The sequence below is a fragment of the Episyrphus balteatus genome, chromosome 1 (assembly GCF_945859705.1).
Source record: "Episyrphus balteatus chromosome 1, idEpiBalt1.1, whole genome shotgun sequence".
NCBI lineage: Eukaryota > Metazoa > Arthropoda > Insecta > Diptera > Syrphidae > Episyrphus > Episyrphus balteatus.
The window spans coordinates 145983442-146005333 of NC_079134.1; the positions used below are offsets into that span (position 1 = coordinate 145983442).

At 27.3% G+C, this 21892-nt stretch overlaps 3 protein-coding genes across 3 annotated transcripts in view; all 3 read left to right on the forward strand.

Annotated features, from left to right (window-relative positions):
- Positions 1-21892, forward strand: part of LOC129907352 (UPF0605 protein CG18335) — a 205488-nt gene that overhangs the window by 89122 nt on the left and 94474 nt on the right. The window lies entirely within an intron of this gene.
- LOC129907364 (diptericin-D-like) lies at positions 13026-13563 on the forward strand. Its single transcript, XM_055983524.1, has 2 exons — positions 13026-13182; positions 13250-13563. Exons 1-2 carry the CDS (start codon positions 13117-13119, stop codon positions 13499-13501), a joined length of 318 nt encoding a protein of 105 aa, XP_055839499.1. The 5' UTR covers positions 13026-13116; the 3' UTR covers positions 13502-13563.
- LOC129907366 (diptericin-D-like) lies at positions 17641-18085 on the forward strand. Its single transcript, XM_055983527.1, has 2 exons — positions 17641-17713; positions 17793-18085. Exons 1-2 carry the CDS (start codon positions 17696-17698, stop codon positions 18012-18014), a joined length of 240 nt encoding a protein of 79 aa, XP_055839502.1. The 5' UTR covers positions 17641-17695; the 3' UTR covers positions 18015-18085.

The following is a 21892-nucleotide window of genomic DNA, read 5'->3' on the forward strand; positions in this document are numbered from 1 at the left end:
CTTGCTCTAAAAAGAAAAACAACGACAAAATTCTGTTTTATAATCTTACTGTGCCTCACAAACACCATCCTGGTTGGAGTACAGGAATAAGAAAAAAAAAAAATAAATAAGGTAAACAACATCCTTGTTATACTTATGGGAGCGGAAGGCGAGCTAAAAGGAGTTCAAAAACTCCTACATGCACAGGCACACTCATAAGGTGCAAGTCCTTAATGATTTTATAATTCATCCAAACGACCATTATGTGAGTATACCAACCGACTTGAGTGGCGGAGAAAACTTTTATCTGGAATTTTCGAGATCCTTATTTGACATACTTCAAGGTGTGCGGTAAAATTTTGTATTGAGTTTTGTTTTTCTTTTTTCCCCATGATGGATAGTCCCCTTTTTGAATAGAGTTTTTGGGGTAAAATTCAAAGAGTGTATGACTTTAATTTACAAATTGTGTTAAGAAGGTACGAATGGCCGACTTGAATTGTTTGGGGATGTTACGGAGTAGGACCTCTTAAAGTTATTCTTGACACGTTAACTGTAGAAAGCCTTTAAATGAGCCAACTTTATAGGTTATTATCTCTCCATTATCATTATTCTTACCAAATAGGAAACAAATGTGAAAAAAATATATTCAATTGGAAGAATTTTTTGGTAAAAACGATAAAACCCGGGATAACAAATAGGTACCTTTTTTTGGGTTTCTATACAGCTCATATAAATCGTGTGAATAATGCAACCCGTTATGGAAGTTTGAGTTCAATATCATTTGAACACGAAATATATTTTTTGATTGTGATTTTTGATAGGTTCACACACGGCATCAGATTTCGTTCTTCACAAAAAATGATACGAAATTCCTTAAAAATAAATATAAAAGTCATTTTGTATAAATCAATAGAAAATGATTGTTCAATACAAATTACGTTAAGTCTTTTTGTTGTTTTGGTTATATTATTGCATATAAATTGATACATGTTTAGTTTATTGAAAGAAATAAAAGATTTTTGCGGATATTATTATTTTGTTTTGTTTTTCACAAAAGAAATAAAATAAACATTATTAATAAGTACTTTTGATTTTTTATATAAGCTAAGCATAATAAGAATCTATAAAATTAACTTTAACTGAAACCTAAGTACCTATTTACCATTAGTAAATATTTTTTAGTGAGATTCATATCTGATATTTTTATTTCCATGATAACAATAGAATTAGCATTGGCAACAATTCTAGTATATCAAAGAATTAAATTGAATAAAATGATTAATTAATTGTTAGATAATGATGAATAATTTTTAAATTAAAAATAGTAATTTGATGAAATTAGGTATATCTTTAAACTACGTCATTTCTGACATTTTAATGTGAGTACAATGTGATTTCCAGTAAATCATAAAATTTCTGTAAATTTAGGAAACGTTTAAGAAGTATTCAAACTGATTTTTTTCAAAACGTTGCTTAAATCAATAGAACATAATCTCCAAATTTTGAAACCGTTTTTGAGCAAAAAAAGTTATAAAATAGTAGATATATATCTTCATCAATCAAACATTTTCCAAAATTATGAATAATAATAATATTTTTCTATGAATCTACTATTTTTTTTTTTTTTTTTTTTTTTGATAAAAAGGAATAAAATTAAAAAAGGTCGAGCTTCAAAAATTAACCTGCTTAAAGGTTAAAAAAAATTAATTTTATATTAAAAAAAAGGAAAGAAACAATTTATTTTTTTCTTAATTATAAAACCACTATTTTGATCATCTTTTTTTCCAAACTTCGAAAATTTAAAATACTTTGACTTTGACCGCTATAGGTTAAAAATTGCAGCTGTTGTCGTGTTATTTTTTTTTAATTCAATTGAAGATTTTTGTGAAGATTATTAGCAAGTTCAAGGAAAGAAACAATTTGACTTCAAACACAAAAAAAATTGAACACAATGGCAACACCTAAAGTATTTAAATACACATTTTCAAAAAGCTTTAAGCTTATTTCAATTTGTAAAATTATAATTAAGTAAATTGAATGAATTGTTTTTTGAAAGACTGGTCCTATAGCTCAGAATTTGCAAGAAAAAATGGATTGAAAAAACATGTATCTATTTATTTTTCAAATATTTTTGTCCATATTTATTGTTACTTGAACTCAGAAAAGGACATGACAATATCTACAGTTAATAAAAAAAATTAAAAAGAATTTTATATTTAAAGACATTTTTTTAAAGAGGTTTTTGAAAAAAAAAATTTCACTAGTTTTTTTTTTTAAGTTCAACATTTAAGTATAAAGTTATTTTTTTCTTCATTCAACAGCCTTTATTGATAAAGGTTGAGTAGAGAAAATTTGTCATAGTCTTAGAGTCAATAAAAAAAGTTTTTATCAAAAAAAAACAAATTCTAATAAAATTTAAGTAATTTTAATTTTTTTTTTTTTTCAAAACTGTGATATATTACATTACCTTTTCCTCTTCTGAATTCAACTATCAATATTGATAGGAAAACATTTTTTAAAGATAAATTCATATTTTATTACGAAAAAGTTTGAAAAAAATGTTACTTTATTTTTTGTTTTAGGTATATTTTTTTTTCAAAATTCTGAGTTTATTTATTTGATTTAAATTTAACAGATAGCAATGAACTTCTAGCTTTTGTGTGTGTAATTTAATATTTTAGGTGTTGCCGTTGTGTTCAAAATATTTTTTTTTCTGTTTGGAGTCAATTTTTGAGAAAATTTCATCTATCGCTTAAATGATGGAGGAATATCTCTCACTCCAATATAATTTTTTTCCTTAAATTACAAATTATACTTTTTTGTATAACTCCAAAAATTATTTTTTGAGTTGCGAAAACGTTATTCAATAGGTTTCGTTACTACATTATTTGCTATATAAATAACATGTATTTTTTATCAACATCGTTAGAGACGTGTTCTTAAAAAAAAAATCATATCGAATTCAATTGTTTTTTGCAAGTCCTAAAATTCCTATGTATTCCTATGCAAATAAAAATTTATAAAATTTTATATTGAGTTACAATAATTTGCTTCAATATTAAAAAAACCAGAATCCAACAAATTAATATAACTCACAAACTGATGGAATGCATAGCGACAACATTGCAATATTAATTTTAATTAAATCCTCTAAACTTTTTTTTTAGTAAACCAATAATTACCCTTAGAGCAAGTATTCCAAAAATTTACTTACTTGCGTTATCTCAATATATGACCTAACAGCTTTTTAATATAATCTTAAAAACCAGGCAACATTTTTGTATTATTAAGTTTTTTGAATATTGCTAAGACAAAGAGAACAAAGAGGACAAAGACTCCAAGGCTTCCTGATGCTTTCAAGGTCTTTGACAACAATGAAAATTCTATGATGGCGTTTTTCTTGAAAATTGAAGAAGGTAAAAGATTTAAAAATAATATTCAATTTCGGGAATGTCCATTTAAGCTTAGAGCTTTAATTTGATAGTTCTATTAAACTATGTAAGTTCTCCACATCATAACCCGTCCTAAAAATTAATGTTTTGTCTTCACAACAAAAAATTCGTTCGTTTCAAAAATCGTGATCATGGAAAGTGTAACACCATAATTGGATCTATCAAAAATACACAAGTTCATTTTTTTCAACGATCCAAAATTTTAAAAATGCAATAAAAATTAAATCAGCTTAAATTTGTATCAGAGTACATTCAACACAGTCGTCTACTCAACGTACATAAATACTACTACTGCATAGCCGATTGATATAATTTCAAAAAAGTACTCCATCGAGCTTTATGAAAATCCCCTAGCCATAGAATTCTTATCAATCCCAGAGGGAAAGTACCTAGCCAACAAAATAAATACAGATGGTTTTTATTTTTATTTTTGATTCGCTTATCTTACATTGTTGCAGCAATCAAAAACATTTGTCTGTTTTTTTTTTTTATTTTTGTTTAATCTTTTTTTCGAATCAAAGATCAAATCAATTTTTTATTTTTCTCAATGAATTCATTCAATCAAAGTATCTGCAAAGACTTGAGATATCTAATTGAAATGTTTTACCATCTCAAAAAAAAAAAAACATTAAAATTGAATGCGAAGACATCCCACGAAACAATTGTATAAATAGTAGGTTTATATAGTAACTCTTTAAGTATTTAGCTATCAAAGACTATATCAAAGTTAGTGGTTAAGATAGATACCTTAAGATAGGCCAATTACGATCTTTTTTTTTGTGATTTTAAGTGAGTGATGAACTTTGCATCCCTCTAACGCTGGCTGAATAGTCTTTTTTGTTAAAGTGATTTATTGGACAGCTAGACGAATGCACTTTTCGTGATTCCACTGACAGTAAATACTGTGATTAAGGTGATGATTGATGATTTTATATTGGCAACCATCAAGCAACACCAAGTATTATTGTGATGTTGTTACTTATGCTCAATGTCTTGAGAAACACTTTTGCTTTCTTCAGTTTGTTAATAATTTTTGGGAAAATTCTTTTGGTATTGATGAAAAGATTGAGAAATTTAGTACTGCAATCTTTTTCGAATAACTTTTGGTGACTTTTTCAAAAACCACCTTTTCTGACTTATTTCAGAATGCATTTCTCAAACCCCCCAATAAGGGGAGGTAAGTACTGCGTATGAATTATAAAACAAAAGAAATATATTTATTACAAAGGTGATTTTTGTCTATAAAAATTCCCCCTGTTTGGGCTTTCACCGTTTTAAAATATTAAGAAACGTTTTGATATTTCCTAGGAGGTATAAAAGTAAAATTTGTTTAAAAATGCATCACAGTTATCAACTTATAACATCTTCTTTCTTACTTTACTGGAAAAGCTTAGAGACTTAACAACATGTTATCAAAAATCTTTGTTCTTCTTTTGATTGTTGGTGTTGCTTTAGCATTCACATACGATACAGAAAATGTTGACGATATTAACAGACCTGAAGTATGTTAACTTGTTAATTTTTCAAAACTTGCAATTAACTTTATTTAACTTTTTTCAGAACTACATTCAGAGACTGCAAGAGCCATTTAGAGAAAAAAGACATTTTGGTAACCCTGGAATTATTTCAGGTTTATATTCTGGATACAATTTGGGAAGAATTGCTCGCTCAATACATCGTGGTGGTCAAACGAGAAACACACCAAAGCCCAAAAATACTTTTAATAGATTTCCTCATGGTTTTTAAAATATAATGTAGTATTAATAAAGATTTATTTATAATAAAATCATAAGAAAAGATTTCTTTGTCATTTTTCTTAAAAAAATCTCATTTATATTATTTATTGTGGTTTGCCTGGGACCTAAACAAAAGCAATTAATTAAACTGGACTGATACAAATTCGTTTTATATTTATTTCCAAAGAAATTTTTCTTATTACAAAATTATTATAAACAAAATTAAAAAAATTTAAAATAGTATAATTTTTGGATTTAAAATTAAATTTGTATTATTTTTAATTGCTACAAAATGACATTCCAATTTTAATTTAATTTTTTACAAAAAAAATTATGCAATTTAAAAGCCAAGTATTTCTTCTTTTATTTTTAAATTTTTATAATGAAGAGTATAAAAATAATTTACTGAAAACAATCATTTTCATCAAAAAAAAGCAAAGAAAACATGAATTTTTATCTTCTCACGTCATTAACTCCATTTTTTTCATCTGAAAGCTTATTGTCTTAGCTCAAAATATATATATCGATCAGGTCTATGAGAAATCTACAAAAAAAACTAGAATTTTTTGAACTCGATCAAATTTCATTAAAAAAAAGCAAAAAAAAAACATTTATTTTTATGTTCTCAGGCTATGGAATCAATTTTTTTGTTTGACAACCTATAAAAAATATATACCATGTGAAAGCTTATTATTTCACCTTTCATATGACTTATCAATCTCATTTCAAAAATGCCTACAAAAGTAAGAATTTTTTAAAGTCAACCATGTCGAATTTCCAGACTGAGATTTCTGAGGGGCAACAGATCTCCCCTGGTGTTTTGAGGTTTTTCGCAAGTTTCTTGATTTAACATTGTGTAGCTTGTAGTTAGTCTGTCGTTATGTGTGATATACCAAATGAAAGGTAATTGTATCAGGATGCTCATAAAAGTTTAATAAAATTTCTATCTGCTCTTGGTCAAAAGTTATAACCTGTTGAATTCTAAAATTTTATTTTACCGTTATCTCAAAATTGTGTTTACGAAAATGATTGAAACTGCACAAATTTAGTCGTAGTCATGGTCTATCATTACTCTGTATACTTTATTCCTGTATCTATTAGGTAAAGAAAAAAAGATAAAAATAAAAAACGATGAAAATCGGTTAAAAACGCTAAAAAACGTATTTTTAAAAAAACTTGTTTCTTCCGTTATTCAGTCAAAACTCACTAAAGGATTCCAATTTTTTGCACATGTATGCATAAGGCAAAACCTACATGTCCTATAAGTTTGAGATTTTTTGAACGCTCCAAAAAAAGCTAAAAATCAAAAACTAACCAAAAATACGCCTTAAAAACAAGGTGTTTTTCAAAAATTCATATTTCGAAACGCAGAGTGTTGGAAAAAAATCCGTATCAGACGCCTAATTTTTTTTCCCTCATCTTTCACCTGGCATCTTTAAAATTGTCAAAAAAAATTTCCTTTACCCAAAATCATCATTTTGTCATAGCCCCATCACGTGTACAACGTTCAAACAAAACGTTATAGCTTAGTTTCAAAATTTTTTAGAATTTTTTCTTAAATGCAGTTATTCTTAAATTAATCTCATCTACCTATCTATAGCAAAAAAAATCAATTTTCTACGATTTCGGGTTAAGATTTTAGCCCAAATTTGATCATTCCGTTTTACCCCTATTTACCCTATTAAATGACGGGATTTTTAAAAATTCTTCATTTGAATTAAGCTTTAGGTTATTACCTTTCAAATAAGCTATAGAAGATTCTTGTATCTCTAATAGTTTATTTTTAATTCCGAATTGAAATTTTTTGCCGCACTGCGAAAGTGCGAGAGTGTAATGTAAGAAAATGGCGTCGTTTTTTGTGGTGGCTGCCATGGTTTATCGATTTATAAGACGTTATCACTTCAAAAATAAAAATAAAAACGGCTCAAAAGATTTTGGATGTACATATTTTTTCTAAAAATGCATCTTAATAAAAGAAAATAAATTGCATGCTTTTGAGCTCAATTTGATTAAAGATGTTCTTTTTACCTTTGAAAATCGAATTTTATGTTATTATTCATATATGATCATTTACCAACTTTATATAAGTCTTACAAAAGTTTTAGCAACTTGAACAGCAGGTTCGTGCGGCCAAGTCGTGTATTTTATTCTTTCTGCGTAAATGATGAAATAGCAAGGGTTTTTTGAGATAATTTTTCGCAGGCTAGGAACACGTGCGAGTTTGGTTTCACGACTATTCAATCGCAAAATAGATCACAATGATTTAAATATGACTGTGGCACTAGTTTTAATCATTGAAACCAATGTTACATAAAATTATGACATATAAAAATATTCAAAAAATAGTGTAATGGTGGCAGTTACTAGGACGTTTCTTAGAAAAAAGAGAATTTTTTTTATGTACAGAAGAGTCATTGGTTCGGCCCTTTTTTCCAATAGTCGACTTAAAAACAATATTCTTGATATATTATGCATTCAGTTAAAAAAAAATAATAAAAAAATTTAATACCACAAACATTATATTTCAGGGAAAAACTTTAAGGAATTCATGTTCATAATTTTTGTGATGCATCCCCGAATTTTAATCTAATTTGACTTTAGTAATTGGTTTCTATTTGTTTTAAGGCTAAAAAAAAGAGTTACAACATGTTCCTACAAAGACAAGTACATCAATTTTGAGATCTATCTGAAATGTTCGTATTTGTAAAAGTATTTAAGCTAGTGATGGGAACTACATTTTCGGAGCTACGAGTTGTTTAAATGTTCGATTTAAGCTTTGAAGGAGTTAAATTCGTGACTACAGCTCTATTTTATACTCCGTTGCAACTTCTGACAATTTTTTACTAATCATGAGCTCTATATTTTAGTTTCATAACATCTTCAAGCTCTATAGCCTTATAAAGCTTACTGCTCTATTAATATGCTCTTATACACTTTAAAACACAACCTTCCACGAGCCATACTTAATTTCTCATACATATGCTTTAAAAAGGCATTATTTGAGAAAGACAAATGCTCTTTATAGCCACTCAGTAGAATTTTGATTTAATTCGTACCCATACAAACGAAAAAGCAGAAGAATCGCCTACAAACACGAAAATAAACAAAATCATAAACAGGGTGATTCATTTGTAAAACTCCTATTTATTTTTTAGAAATAATTTATCAAACAGAAAATACTCTTAATAAATATTTTGAGTAAAAACGCATTCACTGCTTGATATTTTGACAGTTGCTCGTGTATTTATAAGAAAAACTTTTCGTCTCTTTTTTGTGTTTGTTAGTCAGCTGTCAAATTTTAGGAACACCGAGATATGACTTATGAGAATACCAACGCGAAAAAGTGATAAATAATTTTTCTTATATAAAAACTTTTCGTGCTGTGTCGCTTTCTCGTATCGCATTAGTATTTAAAACGACAATGACATTTGGGGTTTTTTTTTATATTATGACAAAACCTACACCGACGTACGCGATAAAGCTACAAATTATTTTGCTTTTAAAAAACCCTAAATGGCAATATCGTGTCGCATTTGCTTTTAAAACCTTTGTTCGTTGCTCGTTGCGTTGAAGTATTAATTTTTTTTAAATATGCTCGTAGGCAAAAAATCATCTCTTTCACTTTTAAGAAATAATTTTTTGTTACACATTGAGAGAAAATCGAAAGAACAAAATGTTCGTGCACAAAAATAAAATCGCAAATGAAAAGAAAACTCCGCGTCAAATATGTTTGCAATTATTGTTTGTTTAAAAAGACGTCTTCAAAAATTTTTTTTATTTTTTTTTGTTTTTGATCTGAGGCACCCTTTGTCTTAAATAAAAAAGATGCTTTACAACATATCTCAAGCAAAACTTTTGTAGACATTGAGATCTATAGAAGCTCTAAAAGAGTTATTCTTGTTGCTCTACCAAAATGGCTCTCTCGGTAGATGCTATGAAGTTTCTCCCTCCATACATTTTTTTGATTTTTGTTTTCAAAATAATATTAAAAAATTAATATTTCTGAGGCGCGTTGTAAGATTTCGAGGTGCAATACCTATGTTTGTGATGAAAATAAGGTGGCACATAAAATCATGCCTTCGCATGTCTTAATCATCATTATTTAAAGTATAAATATTTTTAGTAGGTATAGTTTGAAGTTTTACTTTCAAAATATTTGTGTTAAAGAAATGTTTTCCAGATCAACACAAGCAACCATCTCATTGTTTTCTTTTGTAATTATGTTTTACTAATACTAAAACAAAATGAATTTATATTTACACTTCATAGCTCTGAATCAAATGCAAATACACTTACACAAACGCTACTGGCCACTAGGAGCTATACAAGAAATGAAATAGAGCTCTTTTTAGCTCTAAAAATCGAAAAAAAATATTGACGCTATAGAGCTAAATGAAGTTAAAGAAGCCAAATTATTTAGCTTTATAAGCGCTTCTAGAGCTAAAAACGAACTAGAATTGTTACTTGGGTATCGAATGATTTGAACCATCGATAGTTAGAAACTGAATGATTTGAACTGTCGAATAGTTCATTCATTCATTTATTCATTCGAATAAAAACTATCGAATAAAAACTATCGAACAAACTATCGAATAAAAACTATAGTATAAAAAAACTATTCAAATGAAAAAACTATCGAATGAAAAACTGTTCGAATGAAAATAGTATCTATAACTAAACTATTTGAATGAAAAACTATCGTACAAAAAAATCTATTCGAATGAAAAAACTATCGTATAGAAAAACTATCGTATATGAAAATACTATCGAATAAGAATAATGTTCAAAAGAAAATACTATCAAATAAAAAAAACTATTTTAATGACAAAACTATCGTATAAAGAAAACTATTCGAATGAAAAAACTATTCGAATGAAAATAGTAACTAAACTGAATGAAAATAGTAACTAAACTATCGAATGAAAAAACTATTCGAACGAAAATAGTAACTAAACTATCGAATGAAAAAACTATTCGAATGAAAATAGTAACTAAACTATAGAATGAAAAAACTATTCGAATGAAAATAGTAACTAAATGGATGAATGAATGAATGATTTAAAACTATCGAATGAATGAATATTTTACAACTATCGATAGTTTGATAGTTTTTATTCGATAGTTCCCATCACTTATTTAAGCCTTTTGGACTTTTTAAAATTCATAATATTGACTTAGGACGTGGCCACCTCGTCGTTCAGGATTGCCGCTCAGGACGTGGCCGTAGCCTTAGGGTCTAGCAAATTTTTTTTTCTAAGGTATAAAACTCCCAGAAACTAATTTTCAATTAAGTTTTTTTAGTTTAGTTTTTTAAGTTTAATCAAAAATATATATTTTTAAGTAATATGTTGCTTTTTTTAAGTCCAAATCAGAAGACGCAAACTGAAATTTGGTTAAAAATTCAATATTATGAAAAAACAAAACAAACAAAAAAATAAATACCTTAAGGACGCACAGAGGAGTATTCGACCTCAAAATCCGGTCAAAAATATTTGTAATGTTTTTCTAGAATTGGCCTAAAGTATTGTTTTATATCTTATAATGTATTAAAAAGTCACACTGAAAAAAATTTTCGGGTTAATTAAAAAAAAAAAAATTTAATTAAGTAATTTTTTTTTTCAATTTTATTTAATTCATATTATTAATTTTTACATGAAATTTTTAAATATTGTTAATATTTCAGGTTAAAGAAAACAAAAATTTGAAAATAAGTAGTTTTTTTAAGCAAAAAAAGACTTAAAAGAGACTTAAAAAACGCCATTAAAAATAAATTGCACGACTGGGGTCGCACGTACTTGCTCTTATGGTAAAAGTTACTCTAATGTTAAAGTTTTCAATTGAACAAAATAAGAGAAAAATTATTGAAATTTGATATTTTCACGGAATTTCGTTAGTGCTGCAAAAAAATAAAATCTGCTTTTATAAATAATTAAATACCGTTTTAAATGCTCTTTTACAAAAAAATAAGTATGCCATTTCATTTCTAGTATAAAAAGGAATTTTTAGAAAAAAATTTTCGAAAATCGTTAGAGCCGTTTTTTAAAAAAATAATTTTTTATATATAAAAATTTTCTAACATTTGTCAAAAAAAAAGTTGATATGCAATTTTGAATAAATAATTAATTTACACATAAAAACGAAATTTCAAAATTTTTCACCAGCCCGTTTCCAAAAAATTGATTTTTCAAAAAAAAATTTTGAAATATTTTTTAAAAATCCAAAAAAGTGTTTTTTGAAAAATTTAAAATTTTTTTAAATAATGATTGTTTAAACGTTTCTGTATTAAAAATTTGGTCGAAATCGGTTTTGTCGTTTATGAGAAATTCATAAATCCAAAAAACCGTTCTATGGCAGGTACCGTTAATAACGGTACAAAAAATATTTTTCGCATTATCAAAGGAGGCTCTTATCTGTAACAGTAAGTATAAAAATTTTAATCAAAATCGTTATAGCCGTTTTTGAAATAAATCAACTTTTTTGTTTCCGTTATATGACAGGTACCGTTAGTTTTGGTCCTAAAAAAAAAACTTCAATTTCTCCTCTAGGGAATCACCCAAAACTGTTAACTACCAAGTTTGAAGAAAATCGCTTCAGTAGTTTAGGCTGTAGCTCGAGGTTCTTACAGACAGACAGACAGACAGACAGACAGACAGACAGACAGAATTGCCGGACCCACTTTTTTGGCATTCTCCATCATCGTAATGTCATGTAAAATTGTTATCTCGAGTTCGATTTTTTTTACGAATCCTAAACTTGCCCTATAGTACCTACATATATCGCAAGTAAAAAGGTGGAAATATGTGGAAATTTTTTTTATGTGCATGAGATGACAAAGATGTACAGACAATTATATAAGACAAATTTTTGCTCGATCGTACCCGAGACTACAACAAAAACACTTTTTTTTCTACCGAAAATTTCATTAATTTTCACGTTTTTCTATGCACTCTTGTCATCTCGATTTTTAATATATTTTCAATGAAATATATGGAAATTTCTGTATTAACATAAAGTATATACCTTGACCTTGGACATACATATAAAAAATTTCACAATTATCACAAATCACAGTAAAAAAATCAGACTGAAGTGTTAATGATTAGAAAATAAAATAAGCTTTTGTGACGTGAGCTTATAAAATCGACTAGATTTAGACTAAGATCTTGGGAATTAGGGGGTCAACAGTTATTATTTGAAACCGGTTTTAGTTAGCATGGGTATTGAGGAATGCGAAAAGCAAAAAATAACGGGTCGAATGCGATTTTTATTTTTTTCACTTATGACCGGATTTTGGGGTCGAATACTCCTCTGTGGGACGTTTAAATATGGTGTTTTGAGATTGCATAAGTTGTTTTGCAAAACAAATTACTAAACGGTGATGTAATTCGACTTCAAATGTACCAAAAAAAAAATGCGTTTTTGATCTGTGAATATTCAAATACTTCAAAAACGTGACGTGCTAGTGACATCTTCGGATTCGGACTATTTTAGAAAAGAAGGGGTTTGGTTCTAGATCTTTTTTCTTTGCCGACCAGTGTAATTATAAGTTTCCTCTTAATTATTCAACTCTCAATGATCTTAAGATCAATAAATAACTTAAAATATGTAGGTACTTTGAATCATAGCAAATTGGTGTCTTTTGTTCTTAAAATGTCATTCTTCAAAAAAAAAAAAAACAAAATGTATGTTTGTAGTTTTTTGTTTTGAAAAATTCACTTTATCTAACATGTGAATTTATCATCTCCTTTATTGAATTTCAATCATTAATATAACCCCATTTGACATTGTTGCACGAAAAAATCCCCAGATGCTGTGCATCCCCATATACTAAAAGATCAACGACTATAAATACGAAATGGAACTTAGTCTCCCTTATCAGTTAACTTCAACATCTCGAAGAATATATCAACCCCAAGTGTCTTCTACGACAATACTAAAGCTTATTCAAAATGAACAATCAATTAATAATTTCATTTTTCTTCTGTTTGTGTATGGCTGCTGTCTTGGGTCAATCGGTAAGAATATATTTTACATATTTCATAGTAAAGCAAAAATTATAATTTTTTTAATACATTTTTTTAGAACCCAACTTTCAATTTCAATCCACCACCAAATAATGAACCCAGTAGATTCAATCTAGATGGAACTTCAGTTGGTGGAAGTCGTGGTCAAGGATATGATGTTAATGTAAATTCTAAATTCCCATTATGGACTAGTCAAAGTGGCCGTAATACTCTTGATGGGACAGCACAGTTTCAACAGCATATGGGTGGTCCATGGGGAAACAGTCGTCCAAATTATGGAGGTGGACTTATATTCACACATCGTTTTTGAACATCTTTATTAAATATAATTAACTGTTGATTGGTTTAAAATAAAAATAATTTATTAATTAACTATTGTTGGTTTTTGTTTTAAGGAATAACTTTGAAGATACACATAATTTAGAAATTTAGAATTTCTTACCAAATACTTAGCCATCTTTGAAAATAATCAGGACATTCATTCTAAAGTCCAGTTAAATTAGCTTTAAAAAAAGGAAGGCAAATAGCCAAATAATTAATTAGGTGAAAGCTAAAAATTGGTGGAGACCAAAATTTAGGCCTGCCCTGACCTCAACCTCCAGAACCGAATCGGCAATATTGACAAAAAGGGACGAGATCATGTCAAAGTTGCCACGCTTTAAAGTTCTTTTTGAGATTTTTCGACAACGCCACCCTCTTATATGGTAAGTGTAAGAGGTCAGAGGTGTAAACAAAATATTAAGTCAGAATAAATTAAATTGAAAAATTTGAATATTCAGGATTTTTAGAAATTCGAAATTTTAGTAGGGTAAACTGAGGTGAATTTAAAAAAAAGGCTAAAAAGCTATTTCCTTAACAAAAAGTGATAGAAAAATGATTGATATTGGAATCGATAGATATTGTTATTCCACAAAAGTCAAACATAAAAACAATAAGTGTAAAAAATCTGAAACTCGAGATATGGACGTTTATAAGTCAAAACAGATAAATTCGATGTTTGAAAAATAATTCACCAAAAATCAGCACGAAAAGTGTTTGAAATAATGTTTATGTTATAAGAGAGCCAAAATAAAATAACTTGACACCTGCCAAAATTTTGATTTCACTAACTACTTTTTTTATTTCTGTATTTTTTAGAAAAATGAGAGATTTTTACATTTCAATACAGTGTTTTACAAAAAAAAAAAAAACAAATTTAAAAATATTTTTCTCGTGACCTAATACATTTTGTAGGGCCATATTAAATATACCTATTAAAACTGCACACAACTTTTTTTTCAAAAATACCTCCAAAATCTGAATTTAGTTGTTGTTGATTTGTGTGTATTTTGTTGGGGCCTTTTTACAATTTTTTTTATTGGGGCCTAATTTCGGAGACAAGAACTAATACTTAAACTTTTTCAATTTTGTTGGTCCTAAAAAATGAATTCCAAAAACCCTTCTATACAATCATAAGATCTAGTATATACCAAGTTTGAAATGAATAGACCCGTTTAGCTTGTAGCTTCTTAAAAGACAGGCAGACAGATAGAAAGACTTATTTATGGAGAACTATTATACTACTCGGTCATTTTTATTTAAAGTACTTCGCCTTTTTATCTCACCATAGTATAGTAGGGCCTATTGACAAGGTTTTTGTCAATTGGGACCAATTAAAGATTTTACTGTCTCTTCGAAAAAAAACACCTTTCACCTGAATTTTTTTTATGTAAACTCTTTTTATTCCAAATTCAATAATTTCACCAAATATCATTAGAGTGGCCCATCATTTTTGTTTTCACTCTTAAAAAAAACACCCTTTTAACCATGATACCTACTTGTTACTAATCTCAAAAGTAAGTTAACTGCTGAATTTCAATAGGATACCACTATTATTACTCACTTTTTCCAATACACCTATATTTCTCTACATCTAGGTACACCTAAAATAAAATACCCTTTAACATGAAAAAAATTTATGAACTACTTTTATTCGTAATTCCCATGGGAAAGACAAAATATTTAATGAATTTCGTAAGGGTGCCTTTTATACCATTGATTTAATCGGACTTATCACGGTTTTACGCTATTTCTAAAAATAAAAAAAAAACACCCTTTCACCTAAAATATTTGTATTTCTGTTATAAAGGAAACATTTTTACCAATTTTCATTATTGTAACAATTTTTTCCCAGCTTTTGCGGTAATAATTCCGAATTTCATCATTTCTTTAAAAAAAAACACCCTTTCACTCAAAATAATTTTTTTTTTTTTTTTTTTTTTCAAAGTTTATTCGTTAAATACTAACGATATACATAAGTACATTTTCTTAAAATTAAAATTACATATATAGGTATTATATTATTACAAAACTAAAAGAAAAACTTACATATAATGTACATTATGGGTTATTTTGAATAAAGAATATTTTTTTAAAGTTAAGTGATTTTATATTTTCAATGCTGGAGTTATTTATATTTGAATTTTTATTGTAAATATTGATTAAAAGATTTAAAGGGCTATTAGCACCGTAGTTTGATCTACTGAAAATGTTAGAAATTGGCAACTGCCTTCTCAAGCTATACTGACTAGCAATGAAATTTAATCGACAGAGGATCGATGGAGCTGAAATCGATCCATTTATTATCCCGACAATAAAACAAAATTGTAGATACGCTCTGTGACTGGTAAGAAATGGAAGATTTATTAGATTAATACGTTGAGCGTAAGGTGGCAAGTTAATTCGATTTGACCATGGTAGAAATCTTAAGCAAAATCTCATAAATCTTCTTTGAACGGACTCCAATCTATTTATATGAACCGCATAATATGGCGCCCATATAACGCAACCATATTCTAAAATGGATCTTACGAATGAGACATAAAGAGTTTTTAAAACGTAAGGGTCACGAAATTCCCGAGCAAATCTTTTGATAAAACCAAGAGTCATGTTAGCTTTTTTAATAATGTAGTCAAAATGGTCAGTAAAAGTTAATTTTGAGTCCAATACTATCCCAAGGTCAGTGAAACTAGACAAATTAGTTAGTGGTGATAGATTAATCGCATAATTATAGACAATCACATTTTTTTTGCGTGTAAAACACATTGTTTTACACTTGTCAATATTTAAAACTAAACCATTAATATTGCACCATTCCCAAAAACGTTGAAGGTCTCTTTGTAAAAGATCACAGTCATTTGCAGAGTTGACTGTACGAAAAATTTTTACATCATCAGCATATATAAGAGACAAAGAATTTACTAGGACAGACGGAAGATCATTAATAAATAGTACAAATAATAACGGGCCAAGATGGCTACCCTGAGGTACACCAGAGTTAACAGTAAAACATTTAGAACGTTCACTCTTAAAAACAACACTATATAACCTATCTTTTATTTTGTACACTTTATAGATACTTAATTCTTATACCAAACAAAACTTTTCCACCAAGTTTAAAAATTAATAAAAAAAATAAGTCAGCTTTTATGATACCTTTCTCACATATACATAACTCAACCCATAAAAAAAAAAACACTTTTTTACCAAAAACAATTTTTAAGATCTTTTTGAATCCTTTGTCTCTGCTTTATCTAAAACCTTCATCCCGAATTTCATCAGTATAGCATGTTTTTCACATCATGGGTTTCGGTTATATTTTACCTGTTGAGGTCTTAAAAAACAAGCACTCTTGTTTTTAATCGGCAATAACTTTTCTTAAAGCAATCGTATTGACTTTATTTTTATGTCATTAGATTCAGCAAAAAATACTTTAAAAACATGTGTCATATGATGATATTTAACAAACAATTTTTTTTACTATATTTTTGAGCTTCAACCTCTCCCCCTTGTCCGCGTAAATTCACCCTTCCACCCAACTTTTTTTTATAGACTTTTTATCCTTGCTTCTTATCCCAAAAGCACAAACAAAAGGAAACTTTTTGCCAAGTTTCATGAGTGTAACAATTTTTTGTCATAGTACCATTTATTTGGAAGAGGGGGGAAAGTAAAAACCTAAGTGATTTAAAAACATTCATTTAAATGGGTTTACTTATTTTTTTCAGTGCAAAGTCCATTAAAATTTTGTTCGTTCCACTTGAAGAACAATTTTATTATTTTTTTAATTTATAAAGTAGTAAAATTGACACAGTATCTTTTCTAAATTTAACAACCAAATCACTGTTCTAGCATTCTGTACAAGGTCATAGCTATTTTTGCATTTATTTACACATACTTTCGAAATGAAAGATATTCATATTGAAATTCAAATATGCTGCAGACTTTCCTTGAGATATCATTTGATTATGGTACTATCAATTTCATATTTATCCAAATATAAACAAAATTATCTTTGGTTTACACTACCCAAAGAAAAATCCCCCAGGCGACTTGTAAGTCCCCAAAGTACCTACTTGACCGGCACAACGCAACGCGACTATAAATACAAATTGCAACAGATTTTTGTTATCAGTTTATTTCAAAACTTCAAAGAATATAATCAAGTGTAGTTAAAAATTCCTTCAAGATGGATAAATCACAATGGGTAAGAATTATTTTTTTTTTTTTTTCACTTAACCTTATTCCAAAAAATATTTTTATGATGGTAATTTATTTATTCGTAGGACCCAAAACCTAGCAAATTCAGTTTGGATGGAACTTCTGTCTCTGGTGGCGGTAGTAAAGGATATAATGTCAATGTAAATACTAGCTTCCCAATTTACAATAGCCCAAATGGACGTAATTCTATTGAGGGAACAGCCCAATACTCACAGCATTTGGGTGGTAAATTTGGAAACAGTCGTCCCAATTATGGAGGTGCAATTAGATTTACACATAGATTTTGAAATTGTCAGTTTTAAATCATGTTTTGTTATAAAATGTAAAACTGAAGCCATCCATAACATAATAAAATAAAATGCACGACTGGGGCCGCACGTACTTGCTCTTTTAGTTCAAAGTATCTATATCTTAGATAACTATTGGAAATTAAAGATTTTCGTTAAATTTTGAAAAAAAAAAATAAAAGTAAAAAAATTCCATTTAAACTTTTTTTTTCAAAACATTTTAGATTTTTTTTACATTTTACACTTCTAAATGACAAGAAATATCTGTCTGCAAATTTTGAATAAAATTGGCTTAGCCTTTGATGAAATATACGACATTAACAAAAAAATGCATCAATTTGGTAGAAAACGGCAACGCCATACCGTTCTAGGAAATTTTTGTGAAAAACTAAAAACGCAGTTTTGTTAGACTCATTAAGACTATAACGAATACCAAATTTAATCGAAATCGTTAGAGTCGTTTTCGAGAAAATTACAATAACTCATTAACGATACACGGGAAGAGCCGACATTAGCGATTAAAAAAAAAGAAATTGTCATATTTCCACTATCCGTATTTTTTGAGAAAAACTAAAAACGCAGTTATATTAGATATACGTACAGCATTACTTGTGTCAAATTTAATCAAAATCGTTAGAGCCGTTTTCGAGAAAATTGCAATACCTCGAAAAGTTTGTATGGGAGGTATACGTTCTAGGCGAGATATTAAAAAACAAAAAAAAAACAACCTTGGAAATTACGAAATAATCATCTGTACCAAATTTCAAGAAAATTCGTCCACCTGTTTAGGTTGCAGCTTCTTGTACACCTTTTTTTGACGACGCACAGACGCACAGACGCACCGACGCACAGACCGACGGACGTCATGACGAAAACCACTTTTTCAGACTTCTCCATTATCGTAATGTTAGTTTTGATTAAAACCTCGAATTATTTTTTTGACACGAAACCAATACTTGTCCTATAGAGCAAGTAAAAATAATAATAATTAACACCGGTTTTGTTTATTTTCATATTTTCTTTTGATTTGATCTTCTATCTTTGGATAGATCTTTTTATCTGCTGATTTATTACAATTTACAATTTACAATTTACAATTTACAATTTACAATTTACAATTTACAATTTACAATTTACAATTTACAATTTACAATTTACAATTTACAATTTACAATTTACAATTTACAATTTACAATTTACAATTTACAATTTACAATTTACAATTTACAATTTACAATTTACAATTTACAATTTACAATTTACAATTTACAATTTACAATTTACAATTTACAATTTACAATTTACAATTTACAATTTACAATTTACAATTTACAATTTACAATTTACAATTTACAATTTACAATTTACAATTTACAATTTACAATTTACAATTTACAATTTACAATTTACAATTTACAATTTACAATTTACAATTTACAATTTACAATTTACAATTTACAATTTACAATTTACAATTTACAATTTACAATTTACAATTTACAATTTACAATTTACAATTTACAATTTACAATTTACAATTTACAATTTACAATTTACAATTTACAATTTACAATTTACAATTTACAATTTACAATTTACAATTTACAATTTACAATTTACAATTTACAATTTACAATTTACAATTTACAATTTACAATTTACAATTTACAATTTACAATTTACAATTTACAATTTACAATTTACAATTTACAATTTACAATTTACAATTTACAATTTACAATTTACAATTTACAATTTACAATTTACAATTTACAATTTACAATTTACAATTTACAATTTACAATTTACAATTTACAATTTACAATTTACAATTTACAATTTACAATTTACAATTTACAATTTACAATTTACAATTTACAATTTACAATTTACAATTTACAATTTACAATTTACAATTTACAATTTACAATTTACAATTTACAATTTACAATTTACAATTTACAATTTACAATTTACAATTTACAATTTACAATTTACAATTTACAATTTACAATTTACAATTTACAATTTACAATTTACAATTTACAATTTACAATTTACAATTTACAATTTACAATTTACAATTTACAATTTACAATTTACAATTTACAATTTACAATTTACAATTTACAATTTACAATTTACAATTTACAATTTACAATTTACAATTTACAATTTACAATTTACAATTTACAATTTACAATTTACAATTTACAATTTACAATTTACAATTTACAATTTACAATTTACAATTTACAATTTACAATTTACAATTTACAATTTACAATTTACAATTTACAATTTACAATTTACAATTTACAATTTACAATTTACAATTTACAATTTACAATTTACAATTTACAATTTACAATTTACAATTTACAATTTACAATTTACAATTTACAATTTACAATTTACAATTTACAATTTACAATTTACAATTTACAATTTACAATTTACAATTTACAATTTACAATTTACAATTTACAATTTACAATTTACAATTAACTACTACAGGTTACCGCTTATAAATTTTACCACTTATCACTTATCACAAGCACATTTGTTTTCTAAGCGATTCAAATGTTATCAATAAAATCAAAAAAATTAACTCATTAAACCATCTGGAGCTATTTTTAATTCATTAATTAGTTAGGTAAATTTATAATTAGCAGGTGTTAAACTAAGTTTTATGTAATTTGGTGTAATAGGAATTCCCATAACCCAGATGCTCTGTACTCGTATGTTTACTTACGAAGTGGTCAACTAATTAGACACACTATAAATAAGAATTGGAATCTTATCACCTTTATCAGTTATCTTTTGAATCTTCAAGCACACAGTTAATTCAGAGTTGTTTAACGGTTTTTGAAAAAAATGAACAATCGAGTAATAATATTTGCGCTCTTTTTCTGCTTGAGTATTGCAGTAATTTCAGCTGCACCTGCAACATCGGTGAGAACTTAATTTTCAATAAATAAAATTTAAAACTATCGTTTTTTTTTTCCTAGAAACCAAAAACTTACGACCGATATCAATTTGAGAGTGGAGTTAGTCGTACAGAAAATGAAAGACCACAATTTAATGCGAAAGCAACTGCAAAAATTATAGATAGAACACGTAATCAACTTGAGGGAGCCGGTCAAATTTCGGTGCCTTTTGGCGGTCGTCCCAGTTATGGGGTTGGGCTAAAATGGACTTTTGGATAAAATCTTAGCATGGCTTCATGTTATATTGTTAATTTTTTTTGGAAAAATGTTTTTTTTTACGGAACAATCCTGAAATAAATAACAGTTCATAAAATCGTAAAAAACCTTTCTTTTTAACCAAATTTGCCATGATCCCTAGATTCCTACATGAAGTAGGGAAAGGGATATCTATTTTGAGAGTGGAATCGTATCTGAAGAATGTAAGAACAATACAAATATTTAGCCAAAATATATCACAAAAAAAATTCATTGAAAAAACAGTTTTCTTCGATAATTTTTTTAAGTTACCAATAAATCAAAACTAGGAGATACAAAAGAATGGTAAAAAACGATCTTTTGAAATAGTTTATATTTAGATTTTCGTTACAGCTTTTGTTGCTAAAGCTAGAATAGTTTACAAAAGATTTGTAGAAGTAAATACACAGCAAAAATGTCAACGACAATAATTTTACCTCATAAATGAAGCTGATTTGAATTCAAATTTCGTTTGAGCCATTAATTTTGGGACACCTCGTATATGTACTTATGTACGTTTTAAGTTTTTATTTTGTACTTTATTTATAATATTTTTTATTATTTCATGTTATGTTTTATGACTCTTGCAACCCCATGGATTTACCTACTACACTTCTTCCAATATATAGCTTTCAATACGTTAATCTGTACTAT

Bases quoted from the DNA above. Each gene is read 5' to 3' on its own strand.
- LOC129907364 (XM_055983524.1), top strand. From the start codon at position 13,117: ATGAACAATCAATTAATAATTTCATTTTTCTTCTGTTTGTGTATGGCT. The intron at 13,183-13,249 runs GTAAGAATATAT...ACATTTTTTTAG, and splicing joins CTGCTGTCTTGGGTCAATCG to AACCCAACTTTCAATTTCAA.